The 24,154-nt window shown below is 44.2% G+C and overlaps 1 protein-coding gene across 1 annotated transcript in view; it reads left to right on the top strand.

Moving 5' to 3' along the window:
- Positions 1 to 5,177: 5,177 nt before the first annotated feature.
- Ank2 (ankyrin 2) overlaps positions 5,178 to 24,154 on the top strand; it is a 596,871-nt gene continuing 577,894 nt past the window's right edge. The window contains exon 1 of the mRNA XM_052731611.1: positions 5,178 to 5,402. Within this exon, the coding sequence (XP_052587571.1) occupies positions 5,331 to 5,402 (72 nt within the window). The 5' untranslated portion in view covers positions 5,178 to 5,330. The remainder of the gene's footprint in view (positions 5,403 to 24,154) is intronic.

The following is a 24,154-nucleotide window of genomic DNA, read 5'->3' as shown; positions in this document are numbered from 1 at the left end:
ACAAGGGAAAAGTTGGTGTATGGCCAAAGAGGACAAGCCAGGGCCTAAGACCACATGCCGCTCTGCCAAGCTGTGCTTCATCTCTGGTCCTAAGGCGACTTACTTTTTTTTACTGTAAAATAATCTTTTTTTTTCTGTCCTTCCTTTAGAGCTGTTAGTCTTAGTAATATATTCCCTACTTCCCTTAACACCAAAAGCATGTAAAAGTCTTGAGCAGGGCTTTTATTTCAAAGTAAAGGGATGCGCTGCAAAGACACTGAAGCTTTCTAAATGGGAGTTTATTTATTTATTTTGTAGAGGATACACTTGATAAATTATGCAGGATGTTCCAGGATAGGAAGAGCTTCGAAAGGCCAGCATCAAGAAATCTCAGTATACTGAGAGGAGCTGAAAGCCTGGATTAAAGCTCTCAACACTGAGATAGATAACTGAGAGAGCAAATACCTGGCTCACAGTTTCAGAGGACTCTGCCTATTCCCATCCGGAGGGGAGGGAGGGCATGACAGAGTTGCTGATGTCATGGCAGCTGGAAGTAAAGAAGGAGAATGCTGGGCTCCTGGGTTCTTTCATTGTCCCCTTTCATTCCGTTCCAGGAAACATCGAGGCAGGAAGGAGTGAGTCCTGGAAGTCAAGTGACTAGAGATAGCTCACTGAATCCACCCAAGTACAGGATAACAAGAAGGTGACTGGCAACCTTGACAAGATTAGCTTTGGCAAAATGTTAAGGGTAAGCCCTAATAGGATGGTTTCCAGAGATCCCAGGGGAGAGGAATTGGAGGAGGCAGGCACCGTTGCAGACAGCTAATTCAGAGGAGGTTTTCTGTCAGTGCAGAAGCATGGGCGTATTCAGGGTGTGGGGAATGACTGAGTAAAGAGGGAAAGTGAGTGGAAAGTATCCCCCCACCACCACAAAGAGGAATGGGGGGGGACTGGAAGAACGATGTCTACACGTATGTTTAAAGGGATGAGACCATGTACTCCCAAATGCCCAAGTGGAGAGGGCTTAACATTACATGACAACGTGCCTAATTCATCATAGTAAGGGGATGACATTCAAAATATTGGCAGACTGATAGAAATGATGGTGGGACTGTGTTTTGGGTGCTCGTCTGCTCAGTGAAATAGGAAGGTCAATAGTTGAGAATGAAAAAGCTGAAGTTCAAGAGACAGAACTTGCTAATGAGTGTGTGGGAGAATAAGTGGATTGGTAAGCATGGTAGGATTGCCACACTCTAACAAGGGTCTGCTTAGAATGAATGACCACCAATAACAGAGATCTCTTCATTTTTCTCCAGGTACACAGGGTGTGGTTTTAGGCTTAGAGTAGATAGAAAGTTCAATTTAATTAAGATGTGAACCAACTGATGTGGGTGCTGGGAATTGAACTTGGATCCTCTACAAGAGCAATATGTGCTCATAACCACTGAGCCATCTCTCCAGCCCCTTGATTATGACATAGGCTGACAGGGGCAAGTTCAAGTTCATACACAGTTATGGCTATAACAGTATAAGATTAGAACATGGAATCACAATGAGTTAGGAAGAAAAGGGGAATATGTAAGGGAGAAGGGATAGCTTGAAGGAAGTAAAACTGAGTGGAGATTTCAATAGGACTAAAGAATTCTTAGTAAATTCTTGGTAAAGCCAGGTCATAGCAGCACATGCCTTTAATCCCAGCACTTGAAGGCAGAGTCAGGCAAATCTCTGGGAGCTCAAGGCTAGCCTGGTCTAGTTCCAGGGCAGCTAGAGCTACATAGAGACATCCTGCTTTTAACCCCTTACCCTCTAAAAAGAATTCTTGGTGATAAAGTGATAGATGAGGTCAGTTGGAAAGCTAGTAAATAGTGATCAGAGAATGGAATGCCTAGCACTGAGGTCAGAGAGAGGATGTAGTTATCAATAGTTCTAGGGTATCACCGTGGAAGAGGATAATGACTGTGGAGGGTGGGCTGGAGGCCAAGACCACTGGACGTGATACTGCTCGTGTAGGTTTTACTTTTTGATTTTTATTTATTTTTCTTGAGGTAGAGTTTCATGTAGCCCAGACTGACCTCAAACTTAATATTGAGGATGACCCTGAACTTCTGATTTCCCTCCACTTCTTGAATGCGTGTGTATGGGGAGGGGGTGGGGCATTATATGCGTATGCCACCAAACCTTGATGAGGACATGAGTTTAATGGAGAAGAAGGCACACGTAGTTGTGAGCAAGGATGAATCGGAGCCATAGTCCCAGTGCTGTGTCCACTAACGTTTTTAATGGCGTTTGTTGATGTTCTTGTTGAATTGGATAAGGCACACAAACTGCTTCATCTTCATGCAAGATGCTGAGTTGGGGCTTCTGTGAGTCCAGTCACACCACACAGCCTCTGGGCCATAGCAGAACACTCAGAGCCTGCCTCACTATTTCCCTTCATTTTCTCATGGAGTAAATGGCTTGTTGTTTTAAGCACCTTTATCCCTGGTCTCTGATTTTCAGGTGGATGCCATTCCACAAGCAGCAATAGCTTCTGTACTGAGTATTTACACAGTATGCTGACAGTGTTTATGTACACATGTCACTGATCAGGAGTCACGGCAACTCTGTATAAAGTAAGTACTATTGTTATTTTTCTTTTGCAAATAAGGAAAAAGAAAATATAGAGCTGTGAAGTATCAGGATCTCAGAGTTAGGGACCGACTTCAGTTCATGGTCCTAACCATATAACACTGCTGCCTTGCGAGCGGTCACACTAGGGCTGGGGGGTTTAGCTCAGTTGGTGGGATGCTTGCCTAGCATCAGGAAACCCTGGGTTTGATCTCTAGTACCTCATGAATAGGACTGGTGGTATATGTCTGTAATCATACCACTTGGGAAGTAGAGGCAGGAGGATTACAAGTGCAAGGTTATCCTCAGCTACATAGTGAAACAGAGGTCAGGCCAGGCCAGCCTGGGCCATGTGAGATCCTGTTCCAACACACACACACACACACACACACACACACACACACACACACACACACACACACATACACACACACACACACACAAATCAGTCCTGTTAGGTGAGTTGGAAGATTGGGTTTGAAGATTAAAACCGGTTTTTATGATGTAGCACATGATGTTTTTTTGTGTTTGAATATGAATATACCTTATTCTTAATTATGAATGTGTTATTTTAAATAGTATAGTTCTTTTGGTCAAATCCTGGGTCATACACACTCTGGGCAAGCACTCTATCAATGAGCTATTCCCCTAAACCCAGATATGTATAAATTCTAACATACATTTGAGAAACTAGCATGTAGAAAGAGTTTAGGCTTTTAAGTTGTCAACTAGAATTCAAATCATGGCCCTCCTCCAACTTTTTAAATAACCTTAGCAAAGATTCTTGGATATTCAACAATTAATTGGACATACATACTATTCAAGGTGCTCGGTTTGAAATGTTAAACAAAACCATGTTCTCATGGACTCCATCTTCCATGGTGGAAGAGCCAGAAAGAATAAACAGGGAAATACAAATGCTGTCAACAGAAGCAAAGTGTGTGGTACGGTGGGTAGAGAATAGGCTGTTGTTTCCTGGAGTTAATTTGTTTTTCTAGACCTCTTTCAAGCTGTGAGGAACAAGGGTAGGAACATGCAGATTGATTAGACTCCGGCTATTAGAATGTTGAACCAGGATGGTGGCTTGAACTAGAGAAACAGAGAAAATACAGAAGTGACTGAACTGTAAAATCAAAAAGATCTACCAATGATCAAACTTGGGACATGAGAATAATCAATAATTAATGAGATCTTGTCTGTCTGGCGCAGGGCCGTTTCTGTCTTCCTACGTTAACCGGGCTGCCCTCTCCTCCCGTGCTCAAGGATCCTCTTGGTTCATTCTACCAATGCTGCAACTATAGGCATGGGACGTGGAGCTTGGCTCTGTTTTGTGAATGGTGAAGATATAACTGAGTGGAGATTCACAGGAAAAGGGAAGTTAACGGCAGGAAAGGGGACAATTGGTCTCATGAAGGCCATCTCGATAGACTTATTTATTTATAAATGGTCTCACGTACCACAAGCTGGCCTTGGACTCACTGTACAGCCAAGGATGACCTTGAACATTCTGATTCTTCTGTCTCGACCTCCCTAACACTGGGATTGAAGGCATGCACAGCCATGCCTGGTTTACCCACTGCTGGCAATGGCTCCCAGGGCTTCGTTCATAGCAGGCAAGTAGATAATCTTCTGAGCTGTATCCCAGCCCTCAGTGCTATTAAAAACAAACAAACAAACAAACAAACAACAAACAAAATTTGCATCTTAGTGGGACAGCTGAGTTACTAAAGGGACTGTGATCCAGTCTTGGATGGGGATTTTCCCTACTGGTGACAGTTCTAGATTTACTCCGGGGAGTCAGCAACGTTAACTAGGCCAGCCATCCTGCGGCATGCATGACTTGTGCCACAAGCTCTTACACAAGTCTGCTAAACCTGGTCCTCTCCTCCAAGCTCTTCCCGGGTCTGTGAAAGTGCTCAGGGTGCCTTAGGCAAGATGCGGCTAAGTCACCACCCTGAAGGGCATCCGGAAGGCTCTTTCTCATAGAGCAAAAGGTGGAAAAGAGGAAACGCCCAAAGCCTGAAAGATACTGGGCTTGTGACATTTCACCCTCCCCAGTCCACATCTGACAGGAGCGAAGGTCACAGTGGCATTCTCCATTCTGGTCACTCCGTATAAAAGAATTCTTCCTCATCAGGGAGGGAGTGGTTGGAAGGACAAAGAATGCGTGCGCTAGAGGTGGGTGGGTGGCTCGCCCACGCGGACTGGAGAGCCGGCGTGTAGCCGGCGCGGGAGTGAATGGGAGCCGAGCGGGCCGGCGCGGGGCAGGGAGGAGCCGCAGCCGGGCCTCCCGGGGGACGTCTCCCGAGCTGCGGGAGCGCCGCCGAGCTTCTTATCCCCACCCACCTCGCGAGCTCCGGCAGGCAGTGGTGCATATAGACATATTTCTGGGAGCTGTCCATGAGCTCATCGCTCTCCCGGCGGCGCGCGGCGAGGGAAGGAGCCCTCCTCTTTCTCCCCGCGCCGCCAGCGGCAGTCGCTTAGCGCGTGTCGCCCGCCCAGCCCGCCCAGCCCGCAGCCCACCCGGCTCGCCATGGCCCCGCGGCTCGCCGCGCGGAGGTAGGTGGGCGCGATCAGCAGTCCCCCACGGGCGATCGCGGCCACGGCCGGCCTTCCGCCGCGGCCGCCCAGGAGCACGCAAGGTCCCCGGGTGAGCCCGGACACAGGCAGGCCCGGAGCCGAGGAGCCGAGGACACGAGGGACGGCCGGGCTCGACCGAGGGACAGAGCCCCGCGAGCGTGGACATGGCTTCTCCCACCTCCCCCGGCCCGGAGGGCGGGGCCTGCACCCCGCCGAACCCACCGCGGATCCGTCAGGTGGGTGCTGGATGTGAGGGGCCGCCGCCCCTCCCACGCCCTCGCCTCCCCCAAGGATCGGGACCTGGACCTCAGGGCAGGGGCTGGTCCCGCAGGGGACCCACACGGGCGCGCCTGGACAGCTCGCCTGGCCCAGGAGTATTCACAGTCCACTTTGCACTCACGCTCCCCCCACCCCATAGACACACACACACACACACACACACACACACACACACACACACACACACACACACACACACAGGCGCGCGTCTTCCCAAACCAGGCGTGTAACTTCTGTCCGGTACACACTCAGGCACACCCGCAAACTGATCCCTCTGCGCCGCACTGAGGCACACACCCAGCTGTCACATGACCCACTGCAGAGCTATACCGTTAGAAGTCACTCAGGGTGCTAGGATTGGGGTTGTACCCCTGAACGGAATTCCCTGAGGACCTTTGCCAGGGATGGCTGCAAACATTGGCTTCTCACCCGTAGGAGAGAGGGGACCACAACTTTCAACACAGCTATCCCCAACAATTGCAGCCAGGGAGCTGTAGGAAAAGTGTGCATGCTTGCCCACGGCTGTGCTCACATAGCTTGCCCAGCACCCCGGCACCGCAAGAAGGGCTTGTGTATTCGTCTGACTCTTTGAATTAAGTCCTGTTTTCTGTCTGTATGCTAATAATTTTAAAAGGAGGTAGTGGTCAGGCATGGCAGCCCAGGTCTTTAATCCCAGCACTCCAGAGGCAGAGGCAGGAGAATCCCTGTGAGTTCGAGGTTGGCCTGGTCTACATAGTGAATTCCAGCTAGCTGGGGCTGCTTACTTAGTAGACTCTGTCTCCAAAAACAAGGTGGTAGTGGAAAAACTATAGGGAAGTAGTACTCCATCCACTATTGATATGAGATTTGATATCTAGGCCTTTTCTCTTCACTCACTGCCACAGCCAGGACCCCCACCCTTAGCACATTAGATGGTTCTATCACAGGGGTAGTGACTGCTCTCCAGTCCTGTTCAGATGATGTATTATTCTGAGATGTGATTTGCTAATGCCAAGCAAGACGCTTCTTTACCAAAGAGAACTGGATTCCTAGTTGAAACAGAGTCAAAATATGGTTACTCTGCACAGAAAGGTAACACCCAACAGAAAGACAGGGTGTTTTCCCCCTGGCAGTGTGAAATTTTTGAAGAATACCTAAAACTCCATAATATAGGAATGGGTAATAGTAAAATTTGGTTGACACTTAACTTGTCTCACTTGACTCCTAATATCTGTAGGTAGAATTATATAATATATTATGGTATGCTTTTTAATGGACATTTAAAATACAAAGCCTAAAAATTAATGTGAACTTGTTTTTATGGCCGTCTGTTTCCAAAAGAATTGTTAGAATTTGAAATCCTTACAGTGGACCAGGATTCCAGTTTTATGTCCATGTATTTTAAGTTGCACTTGAAGCTATCTTTTTTTCCGTTAGAATTGTGAGGACAGGTATTAAATCTGGATTAGGGGTAGTTGTGCATGTAAGAATGAATGTGATGTTACTATTTGCCATGTAAGAGAAATCACATCCTAAGCAAAAATCATTTTTATAACTATATTGTCTAAATATGTTAATATGAATGTGTGTAACACCCAGGTATGAATATTTAGAGAGTAAAATGTTAAATATGTTAATTTAAATACAATGTGAGCATGCACAAACGTTTCTGTGAAGTCTTATTCTATATTTAGAACACTTTTACTGACCTCAGATATACTAGGAATGAAAATAGTTACTTGGAAAAATTTGCATGAAAGGTCATTGCTGTTCTGCAAAGTAGACACTTTCCTGAGAAGACCTCGTTAAAAGCTGTGTGAAATGACATCATGCGAACGTCGGAGTCACCAACTGGTGTCCTCTGTCCAGGGTTTCATGTTCTTGACCTTCCGGCACACTCCTTCAGTGGTTGGTGCATTAATTTGCATAGGATGGAGAAATGGGTTGCTCAGATTGGTCATTGCCCTCTACCTGACTTAGTCAGGTAGAACTGACGTGCCGACAACCTCTGGCTGCAGACTCACATCTCCTCCATTTGCCTGCAAGCGATTCAGAACAAATTAAAATTAGCAAAACAGAAGGTGTAGCTGGATTGTCCTGCTAAGTGATGAGCCGTCCGACGTCCCAGTCACACTGTGTAGCCAATGTGTTATTGTTTCTCAGACAGGTCTCTCTATGTCTTTTACTCTTTTTCCAGAGGATTCTGGGTTCAATGGGATTTAACTTAAAATCTGAACCTCCTTCCTCTTTCTGAACTATGTTGGGAGAAAAGTATAATTAAAAACACAGAAGTCCAAAGGAGTCAAAAGTATAATTAAACACGTTAAATGGCTTTTAGCAATAAACTCATTAATCATAATTTTAATATATAGTGAAAATTCAGATATAAAAATATTTTAGAAAAGGTCTGGTGGGTATATAACAAGTAGAGTTGGTAAATTAATATATTTAATTCAGAATTTGAATGAAAATATGCTATGTTGCAGGGCAGTGGTGGTGCATGACTTTAATCCCAGCACTTGGGAGGCAGAGGCAGGTGGATCTCTGAATTTGAAAGCCTACAAAGGACAGCCAGGACTACATAGAGAAACCCTGTTTCAACAAAACCAAACCAAAACCAAAGAAAGACAGAAAATATACTGTGTTGAAATTCACTTATTCAACACATACTCATTCATCATTTTTCTCCTTTTTTAAGTTGGAAAATTCTTATGTTGTATTTTGGGCATGTTCCCCATGCTCCATTCCATTTTCTTTTGCTTTTTTTTTTGTTTTGTTTTTGAAGATAGCATTTCACAGAATCCAGGTGGCCTCCAACTTGGCATATAATCGAGGATGAACTTGAACTCCTGATCCTCCTGATTCCAGGGGTCAGTAACTAAGCATGCTGCAAAATAATATTTGTATCCTAAGGTAGAGAGATGAAGAAGGCAAGGTGGGCATAGAGGTGCACACCTAGAAGCCCGGGCCCTGGGGGTAGGAAGACTGTTGTGAGTTCAAGGACAACCAGGGCTAGATAGCAAGCCCTTGCCTCAAAAAGCCAAAAGAAGAAAGAAAAAAAAAGGGAAAATCATTTCTCATCAGTAAATATGGATTTTTAAATTTTATAATGAAAACACTGAACTATTTGAATTTTGAATTGTCTATGGGGTCCTCTTTGAATTTAGAGAAAATATTTTTCAGCATTTTGTTTTGATCATTTGTCTAGTAATGAGTCTAAATTATATCTAAGTTTGCATAGATCTAAAATAACAGTGTATAACTGAATTCGTTTTGTGATCTACTTGCTACATTTATGCTCTTATTTAACAATTTGATTTAATATTGGAATACTTATCGATCAGATGTTATTCTTACAACTTGATCTTTTGGACTAAGATTTCATTTTATTATTGATGTGTGTGTGTTGTGCCTGTGCATACACAAAGTGTGAGTGTGGGCACACATTCCATGGCGCACACGTGTAGAGCTGGTTCTCTCTGTCTACCTTTCAGTCAGTTGTGAGGCTTGAACTCAGCTCACCAGGCCTGCGAAGCAAGTGCTTTTACTGGCTGAATCATTGGCTAGCTTTGGACTCAGATTTTTTTTTTTTTTTTTAGAACTTCTAGAAAATGTTGACACAACATGAAATATCTGAAATAATTATCTTCACATAAAGTGGTTTAAAATGTATATTTCTAAAAATGAGAGTCAAGGACAGGTGACCTTCAACTTCATTTTGTCCTTCCAGAATGGCCCTTATGAGAGAGAAAACAACAGCAAGAATAATAAAATAACTTATCAATATACTGTCTTATCATGCTTCTTTTTCAATTATTTATTTATTTAGAGACTGGGAACTCACAGGGATCTATCTGTCTGCCTCTGCCTGCTGAGTGCTGGGATTAAAAATTTTTGCAATCAAGCCAGGTTTTTGTTCTTTTTTTAAAAGAAAATTTCATAAAAGTCATAACCTGGGGCTGAGGATATAGCTCAGTTAGTAGAATTCTTGCCTAGCATGCATAAGGTCATGGGTTCAATTCCTAGCAATCCATAAATTGGGTGTGGTGGCACTGATTGTAATACCATCATCAAGGAGGCAGAGGAAGATCATTACTTCCAGGTTATCCTTCATTACACATTGAGTTCAAGGCCAGCCTGGGCTATATGAGACCCTCTCTCAAAAGTAAAGTAGGGCTAGAGAGGGGACTCAGTTGGTAAAGGGCTTGCAATGGACCGGAGTTCACTATGCAGAACCACTGTTGAGAGAGAGACCTTGGTGTGATGTTATGCACGCTCTTGTTCCCAGCACTGGAGAGGTGGCGGCAGGCGTAATCTGAGTCTTCAATGGCTAGCCAGGCAGCAGGAGCCTATAGTGAGCTCCAGACGAGGAGAAACCCTTTCTTAACAAAAGGAGGAGGGTGCCTGAGGTATAACTTGTGCAGACAACCTCTGGCCTTCATTTTTAGACTTTCCACTAAAAATAAACAAACAAACAAAAAACAAACAAGCAAACCACAAACACCAAACAACCACAAACAAAAATTCTTATTTTGTTTTCTGAATAATAAAGTTCAGAAGTGTTTGCGCCTTTCAAACTCATAAGTCAAATTAGGGACCAAATCAGGAAGACGCATATCCTGCATGCCAGCTTGCTTTGGCTTATGTGGTTATTTGTGTTTATTTATTTCCTCTGGTACTGCAGATTGACTCCATGGCCTTGCCTCACTTAGCAACACTGTATCATTGAGCTACATTCCTGTCCCCGCCCCCATGCTGTTTGTAAAGACAGGGTCTCATGTATCTCAGGCCATCTTCAAACTTTCCAGCTGAAGATGGTCTTGGACTTGTCTTCCTGACATCTGGTTTTATGAGACCACCAAGCTCAAGACCCTGTGTGTGGTAGGCAAGCATCTTATTAACTAGCCTCTCAGACTCCCCTCCCCCTAATTGATTTTAAGACAGGATCTTGCTAAGTGGCCCAGACTGGCCTTGAACTTGTGATTCTCCTGCTTCAGCCTCCTAAAGACCTGGGACAAAGAGCATGCACATGAGCCCTGTGTTTATTTTTCATTCATTTTCTAACCTCATAAAAAAAAAGGATTGAAAAAATGATTGTTTGTTTGTTTGTTTGTTTTGGCTTTTCCAAACAGGGTTTCCTCTGTGTAACAGCTCTAGCTATCCTGGAACTCTCTTTGTAGACCACGCTGGCCTTGAACTCACAGAAATCCACCTGTCTCTGCCTCCTGAATACTGAGATTAAAGGTGTGTGCCACCACTGCCTGGCAAGAAATGATAGTTTTACAACTGAGCATCATTTTTTTTTAACATTTATTTATTTTTATTTTTAGGTGCATTGGTGTTTTGCCTGCATATATGTCTGTGTGAGGGTTCCAGAATCCCTGGAACTGGAGTTACAGACAGTTGTGAGCTGTCATGTATGCTAGGAATTGAACCCAGGTTCTCTGGAACAGGAACCAGAGCTCTTAACCGCTGAGCCATCTCTCCGGCCCCTGAACAGAACACCTTTACAAACCATTATAAACTAAGTGGTCCTGTGGGTTCATGGGGTTTCTATGGTACGGATGCTGTGAATCTTTGAGGACCTATGAGATGACCTCACTCTTTGTGCCACAAAATGTGGTGTCACCAGTTCCTTGATGATCAGTCCTTTCCCAGGATCTCTGGGTATTGGTGTCAGTTCATTTATGGAACAAAAAGTGTTTTTTTTTTGTGTGTGTGCTGTGGTACTTTAGATACCTTTCAGGTGGCAAAAATGAAATGTTTACAAGGAACCAGCCAAAGTGCTTAGCTCACAATAGTCCTGGGAAGGAGATATCGTTATTCCCCTCTTCAAGATGATAAAGCGGGAATTTAGGAAAAGGGCACTGTGCGTTGAGGTTCATGGACAGAGATTTTCAACCCGGGGATTTAAAACGGGTCTTGGTGGCTTAGTTCATAGCCAGTGTTTACTGCTCTTCTGATCCCAGCTTTGGGACTATTAAGGGAGTGCCTTCCAGCCCTCTTGGCGCTCCTAGCCTGGGTAATTATCCTCATGAAATTCTCTTTTGAGCCGAGTTGGCTTGAGTGTGGGTTTTAAGCAGAAGTGAAGTTACTCAAACCCATCAAATGAGAATAACTTGAATTTTCTCTCCGCTTTTATGCTATCTGAAAGCGTTTCTCCAGCATCGGGCTTCCTGAGGTCAGAGACTGCCTCACTTCATTTTTTTTTCTCCTGGGGACTACCCAGTTATTTCTGCTGTCTGTACCACACTTCTGAGAAAGGTCACAGTTTGAATAATTTGGGTTAATGGAGAATCTTCTTGAACAGGTTCTCTCCTCCCCCTAAAAATACACTTTCAGTGTCAAGATCTTCTATTTCTTCTATTAATTCTATTCTTTGTATAGGCTTGTCAAGATGTTGTATATTGGGATATGGATACATCTCATGGGGATATGTATCTACACACACACACACACACACACACACACACATACACACACACACACACACACACACTTGCATCTTGCACAAAGCCCTATATTTAGTCCCCATCACTGAACAAAAAGATGTTATATTTTGAGTTTTCATGTTCTACACAGCATTGGAATTTTAGGAGAGGACAACTGATTTTGGACAGTGAATGGATGGGAGAAAGAGGCAATAAATGACTATAGCAATGTATGAACATTTAAGTTTATATTTCAAATTAAAATGTTTGGTTATTTATTTATTGCTTTTTAGATACAGGGCCTCCTGTTGCCCAGGGTGGTCTCGAACTTGGGGTGAAGATGAAGATGGTCATGAATTCTTGACCTTCCTGCCTCTACTTTCCTATTACTGTAATTACAAGCCTGGTTCTCCATGCCAGGTTTTACATTTTTCTTTTAATTTGTGGATAGTAAAATTCTCTTTTACATATAGCTTAACAGGTTTTGACAAATATTAATGTGTAATGATCACCATCTGGGTACAGAGTGGTTATGTCACTCTGTAGTATTTCATCTGCTAATTTTGTGGCTGAACACTCCGCTCACATTTGACACTTGGTAGTTAAGAGACCGTGTGTGTGTGTGTGTGTGTGTGTGTGTGTGTGTGTGTGTGTGTGTGTGTGTGAGAGAGAGAGAGAGAGAGAGAGAGAGAGAGAGAGAGAGAGAGAGTTTACTCCAGTGCTAGACACTGAACACAGGATCTGATGAGCAAGGGCTTAGCCACTGTGCTATATCCCTAGCCCAAGACTTTATAATTTTTTGTCTTTCCCAGAATGCCAGATGAATAGAATTACCTGGAATGTATCCAGTTGAAATTGATTTTTTTCACTCAGCCTGTAAAGCCCATCTAAGTTATTGCATGTGTCAACATTTTATTCTCCTCTGTTGCTGAGCTGCATCTATTGTGTGGTCTAACACTCCTGGCCATTCACTAGATGAATATTTTGGATTGTGTCCAGGTTAGAGCCATTATGAATGAGGTTGCCATTAAATATTTGTATGTAGGATTTTGTGTGAGTGTAAGATTATGTTTCTCTTGGACGTGTTTTTGTCTAGGAATAGGATTGCTGGATCATATGTGTGCTGAATAGTTTTATGTCAACTTGACATAAGCTAAAGTCATCTAAGAAGAGGGAACCTAAATTAAGAAAATGCCTCCATAAGATTGGGCTGTAGGCAAGCCTGTAGGGAATTTTCTTAATTAGTGATTGATGGGGGAGAGCCCAGCCCATAGTAGGTGGTGCTATCTGTGGGCTTATGGTCCTGGGTTCTATAAGAAAGTAGACAGAGCAAGCCATGATAAGCAAGTCAGTAAGTAGCACCCCTCCATGCATAGCTTCTGCATCAGCTCCTGCCTCCAGGATCCTGGCCTGCTTGAGTTCCTGTCCTGACTTCCCTCAGGGATGAATTACAATGTCGAAGTGTAAACCAAAAAACCCTTTCCTCCCCAACTTAACTTTGGTCATGGTGCTTAATCATAGCAATAGTAACCCTCACTAAGACAATATGGTAGGTATATATTTAGCTTAATAAGAAGTTTCCAGCTGGGTGGTGGTGACCCATGCCTTTAATCCCAGCACTTGGGAGGCAGAGGGAGGAACTTCTCTGAGTTTGAGGCCAGCCTGGTCTGCAGAGTGAGTTCCAGGACAACCAGGGCCACACAGAGAAACCCAAAACCCTGTCTTGAAAGAAACCAAAAAAAAAAAAAAAAAAAAAAAAGAAAAGAAAAGAAAAAAGAAAGAAAAAGAAAAAGAAAAAAAATGATTTCCAAGTCGGTTTTGTTGAATATTAATGAAAAATAAGAAGGTACTTTAGGCTTCATTCACTGTGAACTATGAAGAAGATTAGTGTTTTATGTTTTTATAAGTAGTTACTATATGATCAGATTATGGTACTCTGAGGAACTAATGACCTGTGTGTCTAGTGACACATAGCAGCCTGAAGTTCAATAGTCTCTTCCTCTCGCTTTTATTTCAAGGATTTATAAATAGTTTTCATGATCAATTCCTGCATAACAAACCACTGCAAACACAGCAGCATCATATAGCAGTAATCATGCATTTTGTTCATTAATCTGCAGCTTGGTTAGACTGAGGAATCAGTGGGCGCGAACCCCTCAGCTAGGGCAGGAATCATGTAAGCTGATTCCAGTCGCACATCTTATGTCGAGCAGCCAGTGCTGGGTGGGACTGGGGAGAACACCTGGGCGAACCTTCTCTACAGAGACACTTGGCTCCCACAGGGCGGTCACTGGGGACCAAGTGTAAAAGTTCTAGTCGAGTTTTGCAGACGTGAAAAGCATCTTCATGACCTCGCTCTGGAACCACCTAAGGTCCCTTTTGCCTTATTCTGTTGGTCAAGGTGGTCCAAGTTCATCTAGATTCAAAGAGAAGGACCCAGAGATCAACACTTGATATGCACAAGGGTGGAGAGTAGTATCACATCGTAAGAACAGCCTGTGGTGTGACGTGTGAGCCTTCTTTGAAAGTACGTTCTACCACAGAGAGTGAGTGCTAAGTTGATAGGAAGTAAGCTGATGTCAAACAAGACTTATCCTGTGTTTGCCACTGTGACAAGGACTAGTCAAGAATCACTTCATAGGAGATACTTTCTCACATCTTCATGAATCACCGTAGCAAGCCTGATGTTTGATTTTTGCCATCTCTTTAGTAGGCCAGACATCCTGGAGTGGGGTCTGCTAGTAAAATTTGGACAGTGTTAGGCTGTACCACCCTTAGACTTAAGTGGGAGAGCGCCTGTGTCTACAGCTATCCACTGTGGGTCTCTTCTGACCATGTCCTTTCCTACTCAGTGAGGAGTGCCTAGAGATAGGAGATTTACTCACGTCTTCAGCTGTGCCTGAGGACTCAGGACATGGAATTCCTGTCAGACTGGTCTCGAGGGTGGAACAAGCCTTCGCCCTTGGTCTGTTTGCAGAGGGTAGCCTGTGAGGCCAGTATGTATACCCTGGGACCCAGTGATGGCCATTTGTTGGGTTTAGAGACTGAGAGCAAAGACTGTTATCCACACATCTTGTATCAAATCTTCATTAGTTAATAGTTTTGTAACTGTAGGCAAGCTACATAACCTATTTGTGTCTTACTTCACTTTGGAAGTGGAGGTCATACTGGTATCCACTGAATACAATTTGTTTAAGGATTAAATAGTATAGTATTCATGTGATGTTAGCTTGATGCCTGGATCCTTGTAAATACTCTTTTTTTGTTGTTATATAGTAAATGCTCAATAAATACTCACTTCTTCACTTTCCCAAGGACCACACTAGAAGGAGAGAGAGATGTTCTCTGGGCAGGAGACACAAGCAAGCATCAGGGTGTACAGTTCCCCTGTTGCTGTCTGCATAAGTCTCAGTAAATTGTGAGCATTCATTTAGTAACCTAATAATTCATCTCAGGGATCAATGAATAAACCAAAGGAGAATGGGGCTTGTAGTTCAGTAGTAGACTACTTACTTTACCGATACCTATCATATAGTGTGGCCTTGGCTTTAACCCACCCCACCCCCAGCACTACCAAAAAAATTCTATCAAAAACACCAAGCAACAAAGCAAACACATAAAAACTCAAATGCTATAGAATTGTATAAAGACTGAGGAAGAGTAAAGTGTTACAGGCTGGGACCGCAGCTCAGCTGGCAGAGTGCTTGCCTCGCGGCGTGCCCGAAGCCCTGGCTTTGGTCTCTAGCACTTAAGCCAGGAGTGCTGGCACACATGGCTGTAACATCAGCATTTTCAAGGTGGAGGTAATAGGATCAAAAATTTAAAGTCAGGGCTGGAGAGGTGGCCCAGTGGTTCAAAGCACTGGCTGCTGTCCCAGAGGACCCGGGTTCAATTCCCAGCACCCACATGGCAGCTTACAACTGTCCTTAACCCCAGTTTCAGAGGATCCCATACCCTCACACAGACATACATGCAGGCAAAACACCAATGCACCAGTAATAAAAATAAACATTAAAAAAAATTTTTTAAGTCTTCCTGAAGACCAGCCTGGGATACAAGAGACCCTGTCTCCAAAATAATAAACAAACAAACAAACACATAAATGAATAAATGAATGAATGAATAAATATTATATGTGTCTATGTTGTGGAAAAAAAAGCCAGCAACATTGTTTTGGCTAGAATCACTTGATTGTTGTGTCTTGCTTAGCCAATTGTCATTCACTATACTAACAAGTTTTAAAACAATTTTAGTATGCTTTTTACTTATTTGTTTATTTGGGTTTTTGTTTGTTTGTTTTTGCTTTTGTTTTTCCAGACAGGGTTTCTCTGTGTAACAGCCTTGGTTGTCCTGGAATCACTTTGTAAACCAGGCTGGCCTCTGCCTCCCAAGTGCTGGGATCAAAGGCGTGTGCCACCACACCCAGCCTATTTTGGTTTTCCAGACAGGGTTTCTCTGTGTAGCCCTTGGTGTCCTGGAACTCACTTTGTAGGCCAGGCTAGCCTTGTACTTAGGGATCTGCCTGTCTCTGCCTCCCAAGTGCTGTGACTAAAGATGTGTGCCACTGCCCAGCTTACTGTGATTTTTTTTAAGTTGAAGGAGTTATTGAAGAATGTGGTCTATATAGTGAGACCCTTTCTCAAAATAAAACAAAACAAAAACAAGTAAAAAGAACAGAGTTTAAGTATGGAGTATACAGAGATCTTTGAAAGAGTCACAATGTAAATTATCCCTGGGGGTAACATTGTTCCATCAAAGGCTTTTTACTGACTACAGCAATGTGGAAAATTCAAGGCGGTAAATTGAATAGTGACTTTTGTTATTGGGTATACAATTTCCAGTTAAGCTTTATATTTTGTTAATTCCTTATTTGTTTTCCCCCCCCTTTTTAATGTTGCATGCTGGGCCGGGGGTTGTAACTCAGTGATAGACACCGAATTCAATTTCTAATGCTAAAATTAGGTCAGAGGACATCTTTGTGGAGTTGGTCGTTCTCTTTTCCCCCAGGTCCCTCAGGACTGAGCTCGGGCCGTCAGGCTTACATGGCGGGGCCCTGCAAGTGCCCTTTGAGTACCCACTGAGCCATCTGTTTAGCCCCAGGTCGTATTTTCAGTTTGTTTTGGTTTTGATGTGTATGAGAGTCTTGTCTCCGTGTATGTCTGTGCACCATGTATATGTCTGGTGCCCTCAGAGGCCACAGGCAGGCATTGGAAAGCCTGGAACTGGAGTTGCAGATGGTTGTGAGTGGCATGGAGATGCTGGGAAAGGAACTGGGGTCCTCTGGAAGAGCAGCCAGTGCTCTTAACCTCTGTGCCATCTCTCCAGCTCCCCCCCCCCCCCCCCCCCGACCCCTCGCTGCTATCTTTTTATAACAATACTTGGAGAGATGTTTTCAATTCCGAACATTACGATGGTAATAAGAGAATTAACAGAGAATAACAGAGCCATAACAGAATGGGTTTGGATACAAAGTTCTCTGCCTTTTCATTAGGAAGCCCCAAATTCCATAATATTATTTCCCAGCAATGCCTGTGCTGAGGTTTGTAAACTTTCTTGTCTTAGGGCCATTATCATTCATTATTATTTGTATATCAGTCTTTTTTTTCTTCTTTTTTCTCAGTGCTCAGATTGAACTCAGGGCTGGGCGGTGGTGGTGTACACCTCTAATCCTAGCACTCGAGAGGCAGAGGCAGGTAGATCTCTGTGAGTTTGAGGCCAGCCTGGTCTACAGAGTGAGTTCTAGAACAGCCAGAGCACACAGAAAAACCTTGTTTCAAAAAACAAACAAAACAAAAAACAACAACAACAAAAAGAATCGAACTCAGGGCCTCATACAAACTCTGCAAGTATTTTACCACTTAACTATGTTACTTGCTAATCTTTTTTTCGTGTGTGTCAGTGTGATTATATTATTACATTTAAAGTATGGTGTTATCCTTTGATTTCTGGGGTGTTTTACTTCTGTCAACTATGAAAATCTTTCACCATTTTATACCAGTCTATTAAGCTAAGAATAATGTGAGTCTAGCCAGTGTTTCCATAAATTTGCTATCCTAGGATTGAACCTTGGGCATCTCATATTCTTCTCTATTGAATATATGTACTTGGCCATGGTAGCTGGTAAAGTCATGGCTAGTGGTGGGATTGGACGTATAGATGGTTTTTCCAAGACAGGGTTGGTTTCTCTGTGTGGGTCTGGCTGTCCTGGAACTCACTCTGTACACCAGGCTGGCTTTGAGCTCAGGGATCTGCCTGCCTCTGCTTCCTGAGGGCTGGGACTAAAGGTGTGCACCACCACTGCTGGGCTTAGACATTTTTTTTTTTTTTTTTGGTTTTTCGAGACAAGGTTTCTCTGTGTAAGCTTTGCGCCTTTCCTGGAGCTCACTCTGTAGCCCAGGCTGGCCTCGAACTCACGGAGATCCGCCTGCCTCTGCCTCCCGAGTGCTGGGATTAAAGGTGTGAGCCACCACCACCCGGCTGGCTTAGACATTTTAAGCTATTGCTTTGCAAATCATTTCTGGATTGTATGCTGTAGCTAGAGTTTTCCTGCCTGGCCCACGGTCAGGGCAAATCTCTCTCACCTGCCAGTCCCACAACTGCTCAGACCCGACCAAGTAAACACAGAGACTTATATTAGTTACAAACTGTATGGCCGTGGCAGGCTTCTTGCTAACTGTTCTTACAGCTTAAATTAATCCATTTCTATAAATCTATACCTTGCCACGTGGCTCGTGGCTTACCGGCATCTTCACATGCTATTTGTCATCGTGGCTGGCAGTGTCTCTCTGACTCAGCCTTCCACTTCCCAGCTTTATTCTCCTCCTTGTCCCGCCTATACTTCCTGCCTGGCCACTGACCAATCAGTGATTTATTCATTGACCAATCAGCAACACTCTTGACATACAGACCATCCCACAGCCGTATGCAGGTTGCAAACAGAACTGTCTAGGTTAGAGCCCAGACTAGTAGCTTTTCGATGATAGAGGATCAGAAGCAGCTCCTCTGAGGATGTCCCCATGTGTAGGATTGGAGGGATGGAAGAGTGTTCCAGCCAAGGGGCCGGAGGGGGTTGGGTCACAGCATAGCCCTGTGCGTGGCGTCGTCGTGGAGCTGAAAGAAGTTAGAAGAGACTCTGATCTAGGTTACGGATGATTTCTACACCTGGAAACTATTTTTCCTTTTAATGAAATTAAGCAAGCATTTTGTGGTGGTTGTTTTACCTGAGCAAGTCTGAACAGTTTAAATTTTCTTAGTTTATTTTTATTTTTACTTTTTATTAGCATACAAAGTAACAAACCCTATTTTGGCATTTTTTCACAACTATTTTGTTTTTGTTGATTGTCCTTGAAAACAGTTTTGTCCATTTTTTTTCTTCAATGAGGTACTGAGGATTGATTGCCTGGTCTCATTCTGTTGGGCAGGCACTCTGCCTCTGAGTTACATCCCTTAGCTGTCCTTTGACTGTTTCGAGACACTGTCTTGTTAAGGTGGCCGGGCTTGAGCTAGCTCCAGAGCCCCTGAACCTACCTTCCTTCCTTCCTTCCTTCCTTCCTTCCTTCCTTCCTTCCTTCCTTCCTTCCTTCCTTCCTTCCTTCCTTCCTTCCTTCCTTCCTTCCCCTGCCTGTCTCCTGGCCTCAGAGACACAGAGGCAGGAGGGACTGGGAAGGCACTAGGGGAGCATGGGAGTGTGTGGCTGTGGGGCGGGAAGTTTGTAATAACGCTTGTGTATGAAAACAATTAATGAAGCCCGTTACTTTGTATCCTAACCTTTTTGAAAGTCATTAAAAAGATAAAATAAACCTTCTGTTTCACTAAAGAAGTACCACATCTCTGGGAATCTTCCACATCATCTTATACACAAGCTGTTCATCTACAGTTTTCCTATAGAATGGATGATCTGTTGCCAGGTACCTGGCATTAAAAGCCAGACTCCTGGAAATGCAATTTTTCAAATCCATTAACCTTTATTCAATTCTTATGAAGAAGAATTGTGTCATTTTTCTGCAGCTTATGATCCCGTATAAGTTGGATTTGATTGACCTTTTACCCCCAGATTGTCCCAAGATGGGCTAATAAAACTAAAATCTTTTTAGAGGTTTTATGGAAATTGAGTTTCTCTTTTGCTGTCTCTGCCTTTCATATCATAAGGTTATTTCTCCCTAGCTCATTTGGGGATTGAACGTGCTGAATAAAGCCCTTTCTGGAAATGGTTGCGTGCTGAAAGCATTCTGCTGCCTCATGGAGCAGCCAAGATGTGAAGGAAGGTGCTAAATGCATGGCCTTGTGGGATCAGCTGGATTGTGAGCTTGAATCAGCCCTCGGCACTTTGGAGGTAAAGTGAGAGGATGCTTTGAGTCTATGAGCCCCACACCTGCCTGGACATTACTGTGAGCTGACTTCTCAGAACCAGTCAAGGAGTGAGACTGGAGAGCTGTTCTTTCAGAGGTCCCAAGGTTGTTGTTTCCCAGCACCCACGTCTGTCTCACAACAGCTTGTAATTCTAGCTCCAGGGGACATGATACCTACCCTCTTCTGGCATCTGATGGCAACCTCATACACGTGCCATCCACTCAAACAGATACACAGACACACATAAATGCAAGTAGAATACATCTTTTAAAAAAAGGACTGTAAGTATGTACATTTCCAACATCATACGAGCTAATGCCTCTCATCACACTGGCTGTGCTCTGTGCTCTTCTCCATATTCCAGGACTTTGCTCAGCAGCTCTATCCTTTTTGCCCCCATTCGTTGGTCTTCCTTGCTTATAGAGCCCGGACCAAGGCTAAGGCTGACAGGGAGATTAAGCCAACTTCTTTGTTGTGCCAGGAGAGATGCTTTGGTTGAAAATTTTGCAAGCATCCTTAATCCTACGAGGACTTTTTTTTTTTTTTTTAGCAGTTTTGATTTAGTGAACCAGTTTTCCTTCCTGAAGCTGTTCCCACAGAGGCCAGAGAACACCATTCATACCGTCCGCTAAGATCAGTGTGAGTTCGGGATGGTGAGGCTGTAGACCCCATTCACTATGCAGCAATGGTCTCCACTCCCTCTGAAGTCCTGATGCTTGCACTTCCTCAGCTGGCATGCGTCTGAATCCCACGGCTAGCTCTTCAAGTGCACTGTCTCCTCACCCTCAGCCATGATAATTAGCACAAGTGAGAGATAAAGAGAGGTCAAGTGTGATGGGGCCTGCTTGTAATCCCAGCGCTTGGGAGGCCCATCTACCAGGATCACCACCAGTTCAAGTCCTGTTTGAACAAGAGCCTGTCTTAAAAGCAAAGCAAGCGCTGGTCGTGGTGACACAAGCCTTTGAGGCCAACATGGCCTACAGAGAAAGTTCCTGGACAGCCAGGGCTGCTAAGAGAAACCTTGTCAAAAGGCTTCTCTTTTGAGAAAAACAAAAACAACACCCCCCCCCACACACACACACACATACACACAAACCAAACAAATGAAAAATCAATGCAAAACAAAATAGAATTAGGAGTGGTTATCCATGCCTGCCATTCTAGCTTTTAAGAGAGAGGTATGAGCCGGGCAGTGGTGACGCACACCTTTAATCCCAGTGCTTGGGAGGCAGAGGCAGGCAGATCTCTGTGAGTTCAAGGCCAGCCTGGTCTACAGAGCGAGATCCAGGACAGGCACCAAAGCTACACAGAGAAACCCTGTCTCGGGAAAACCAGAGAGAGAGAGGCATGTTGATCTAACATTCGAAGTCAGCCTAGGCTACATAGTGAGATCCGGTTTCAAAAACGTAATAAGGGTGATGATGTGGCTCACCAGTAGAACACTTGTCTTGTTTGTCCTTGGCCCTGGATTTGATCTCCAGCAACTGAAAAACAGAAGAAAAGAAAAAAAGAAACTCAGGCTTAGCAGATTTCTCCAGATCAAAGACAAGTAACCGGCAGAGAAAGCGATCCCCACCCACATATGTTAGACACGAAAGCCTGCATCCTTAAATAGTACATGGAATGCCACCACCTTATGTCAGCTGTCATTCTGAAGCCCAGAAACACAGACACAAATACTCTCAGCAGAGGGAAATCGAACCAAACTGACAGAGTGTGTTCGGTTTGATAGTGGAGGTTTATGGTCCAATACAATGGGGTCCTCTGTTTGCTTGGTGAGTTCAGCGGTCGCAAAGGGGGCTGGCACCTAAAGACCACTGAGAGCTTGCAACATGATTAAGTCAAGGAGGGGACTTGTGGAGCAGACGTTGTAGGAGAGGAGACTGAGCACAAGGAGTGTGTTTGTCACCATGACTGGTTCACGGTTTCCCCACCAGAGTTTCTCCTGGCGCATTACCACCCACACCCATCACCACCAACTGGCAATGCTTTTCAGAGTTCTGTTTTTTATCTTCCTCTCATATAGCTATACTTTTCCTCAGACCAGGCACCCATTCCTGCAGCTTCTATTATCATGGCAGGCTACTGTCCCTTCAGTAGGTATCTTCAGCGGCATCTCCTCTTTGGACCCTGGGCTTTCTCTGTGTGTTTCTCCATCGGGTTCTGCAGACTGAGCTTGACTGACTAGACCTCACTGTCTAGACTCCACTCCAGTTGTCCTCTTTGTTCCCTGTCTTGGGTGGTACCCTCATGCCAGTCACCTATCTGATCAGGAAGCCTGGAGCTACAGTAGGTTTCTTTCCCTCTTGCTTTTTCTTTTCCAGTCTCATGCTCACTGTCCAAGTTTGGGCCAACATTGTGCCTTTTCCAGCTACCGTGCATTATTTCCCGATAGATTTCACTCCCCTTAATCTCTCCCTTTACAAGCCCTCTTCTATACAATCATGTCTGATTGTGTCATTTCTGGTTAATGGCCTCAGACGTGTGTTCCCTTAATTGCTCTGTTAGGAGCTGTGGAAAACAGAAAGCCCCTTTCACACTGGGTGCCTACCACGATTGCTGATAATAGGTGCCCCATGAGCAGTTTCACCTTTAAATTGATAATACAGTCACCCATGCAGAGTGGAGAGAAGGAACACATAGTTGGTTTTACAATGTACTTTGAAGAATGAAGGTATTTCCAAGCACTTTATTGTGCGGTGCCTCACTCAAGTCTTTGCTGCTTAGAGATTGTGTTGACGAATTACAAAAGCTATTGTGTCCTGAAGAACTTGTCCTTGGTAGAGGACAGAGGATACCACCACCATTACTATTTTTACTATTTTATCTTATTTTTAAGTGCCACAGGGTATGTCGGCATTTAGGAACCGCCCCCATGCAGGATTCCCCCCAACAGTGTCTATTAGCTCCCTTTATTCTTTTCCTGCTTCAGAGGAAACAGAAGCCCACACTTCCAGGTCAAGCTCTGGGGTGGGCATACAAAAGGTAAGAGGGAGCAGGGATGCTGAAGAATGGGCGTGGCTGAGGATGGAAAATTCCTTTATAACTCTGGGGGTGTGCCATTGTGATGAAGATAATAGACTCTTATTTTCCTGGAGCAGACTCAAGGGGAGTTGGCTGCCCCTAAGAAGGCAGCATTATTACAAGCAAGGGGAGAAAGGCTGTGAGCTTCCGAATTGGAATGAGAGAAGCTGGAAGCAGAGGGAATAATTCTAAAGCTCTAGCTGTTTTTCTAAGGAGAGGGGAACAATGGGATTGTGAGTCCTGAAATGAAGGTGTCAGGTTGATTGTGTCTAGCTCGCAACTCAGAGGCAGGTGTGATGGAAATGGCACTGTCAGCATTAACAGAAAAGATGTCACCAGCACGGCTTTGCGTAAATGAGTCACCTGGGATCGTGCAGATCCAAACCCAGGCTCTCTAGAGTGATCTGAGAGGGCTCTTCTGGAAGGGAAGCAGAAACACGAGAGAGGGAGATTCCCTACCTTGCATGCGTTTCTATCAGATGCCAATTGTTAGCTCTTTCAAATTTAATACACAAAAGTGAACTCATAACAGATTTCATTGTATTAAATTTTCTGGTTCTGTAGTCACACAATTTGAGCCTTTCTAAAGAGCTTCAGAATTTAGTGTAATATTCTGAATTGCCTCAAGGCTGTCCAGGGTCATCTCTGACAAAGACCACAATAGAGCTATGATTTATCTTTTGTTGGTGTCTTTCTTTTTCTTTTAACATATCCCTTCTGCCTCCAAAACAGCTACTTGTATCTTTCTGAATTTTGCCAAAACACAGCTCCGCAGACACACACACACACAAGTGCCCAGTGCATACTTGTATACACACGTACACACAGTACTTAGGGTTTCTATGAACAGGGCTTTAAATCTTAGGACTTTACAGCTTTGTGAGAAAAGAGGTTCTGAGATTGCTATGCCCACGATAGTTGGTTCC

The sequence above is a fragment of the Peromyscus californicus genome, unplaced genomic scaffold (genome assembly GCF_007827085.1).
Source record: "Peromyscus californicus insignis strain IS unplaced genomic scaffold, ASM782708v3 Scaffold_9__1_contigs__length_137607984, whole genome shotgun sequence".
In the NCBI taxonomy this organism is placed as follows: Eukaryota; Metazoa; Chordata; class Mammalia; order Rodentia; family Cricetidae; genus Peromyscus; species Peromyscus californicus.
The sequence above is the reverse complement of the archived record's forward strand: the minus strand, read 5'-3'. Positions and strand labels throughout refer to the sequence as shown.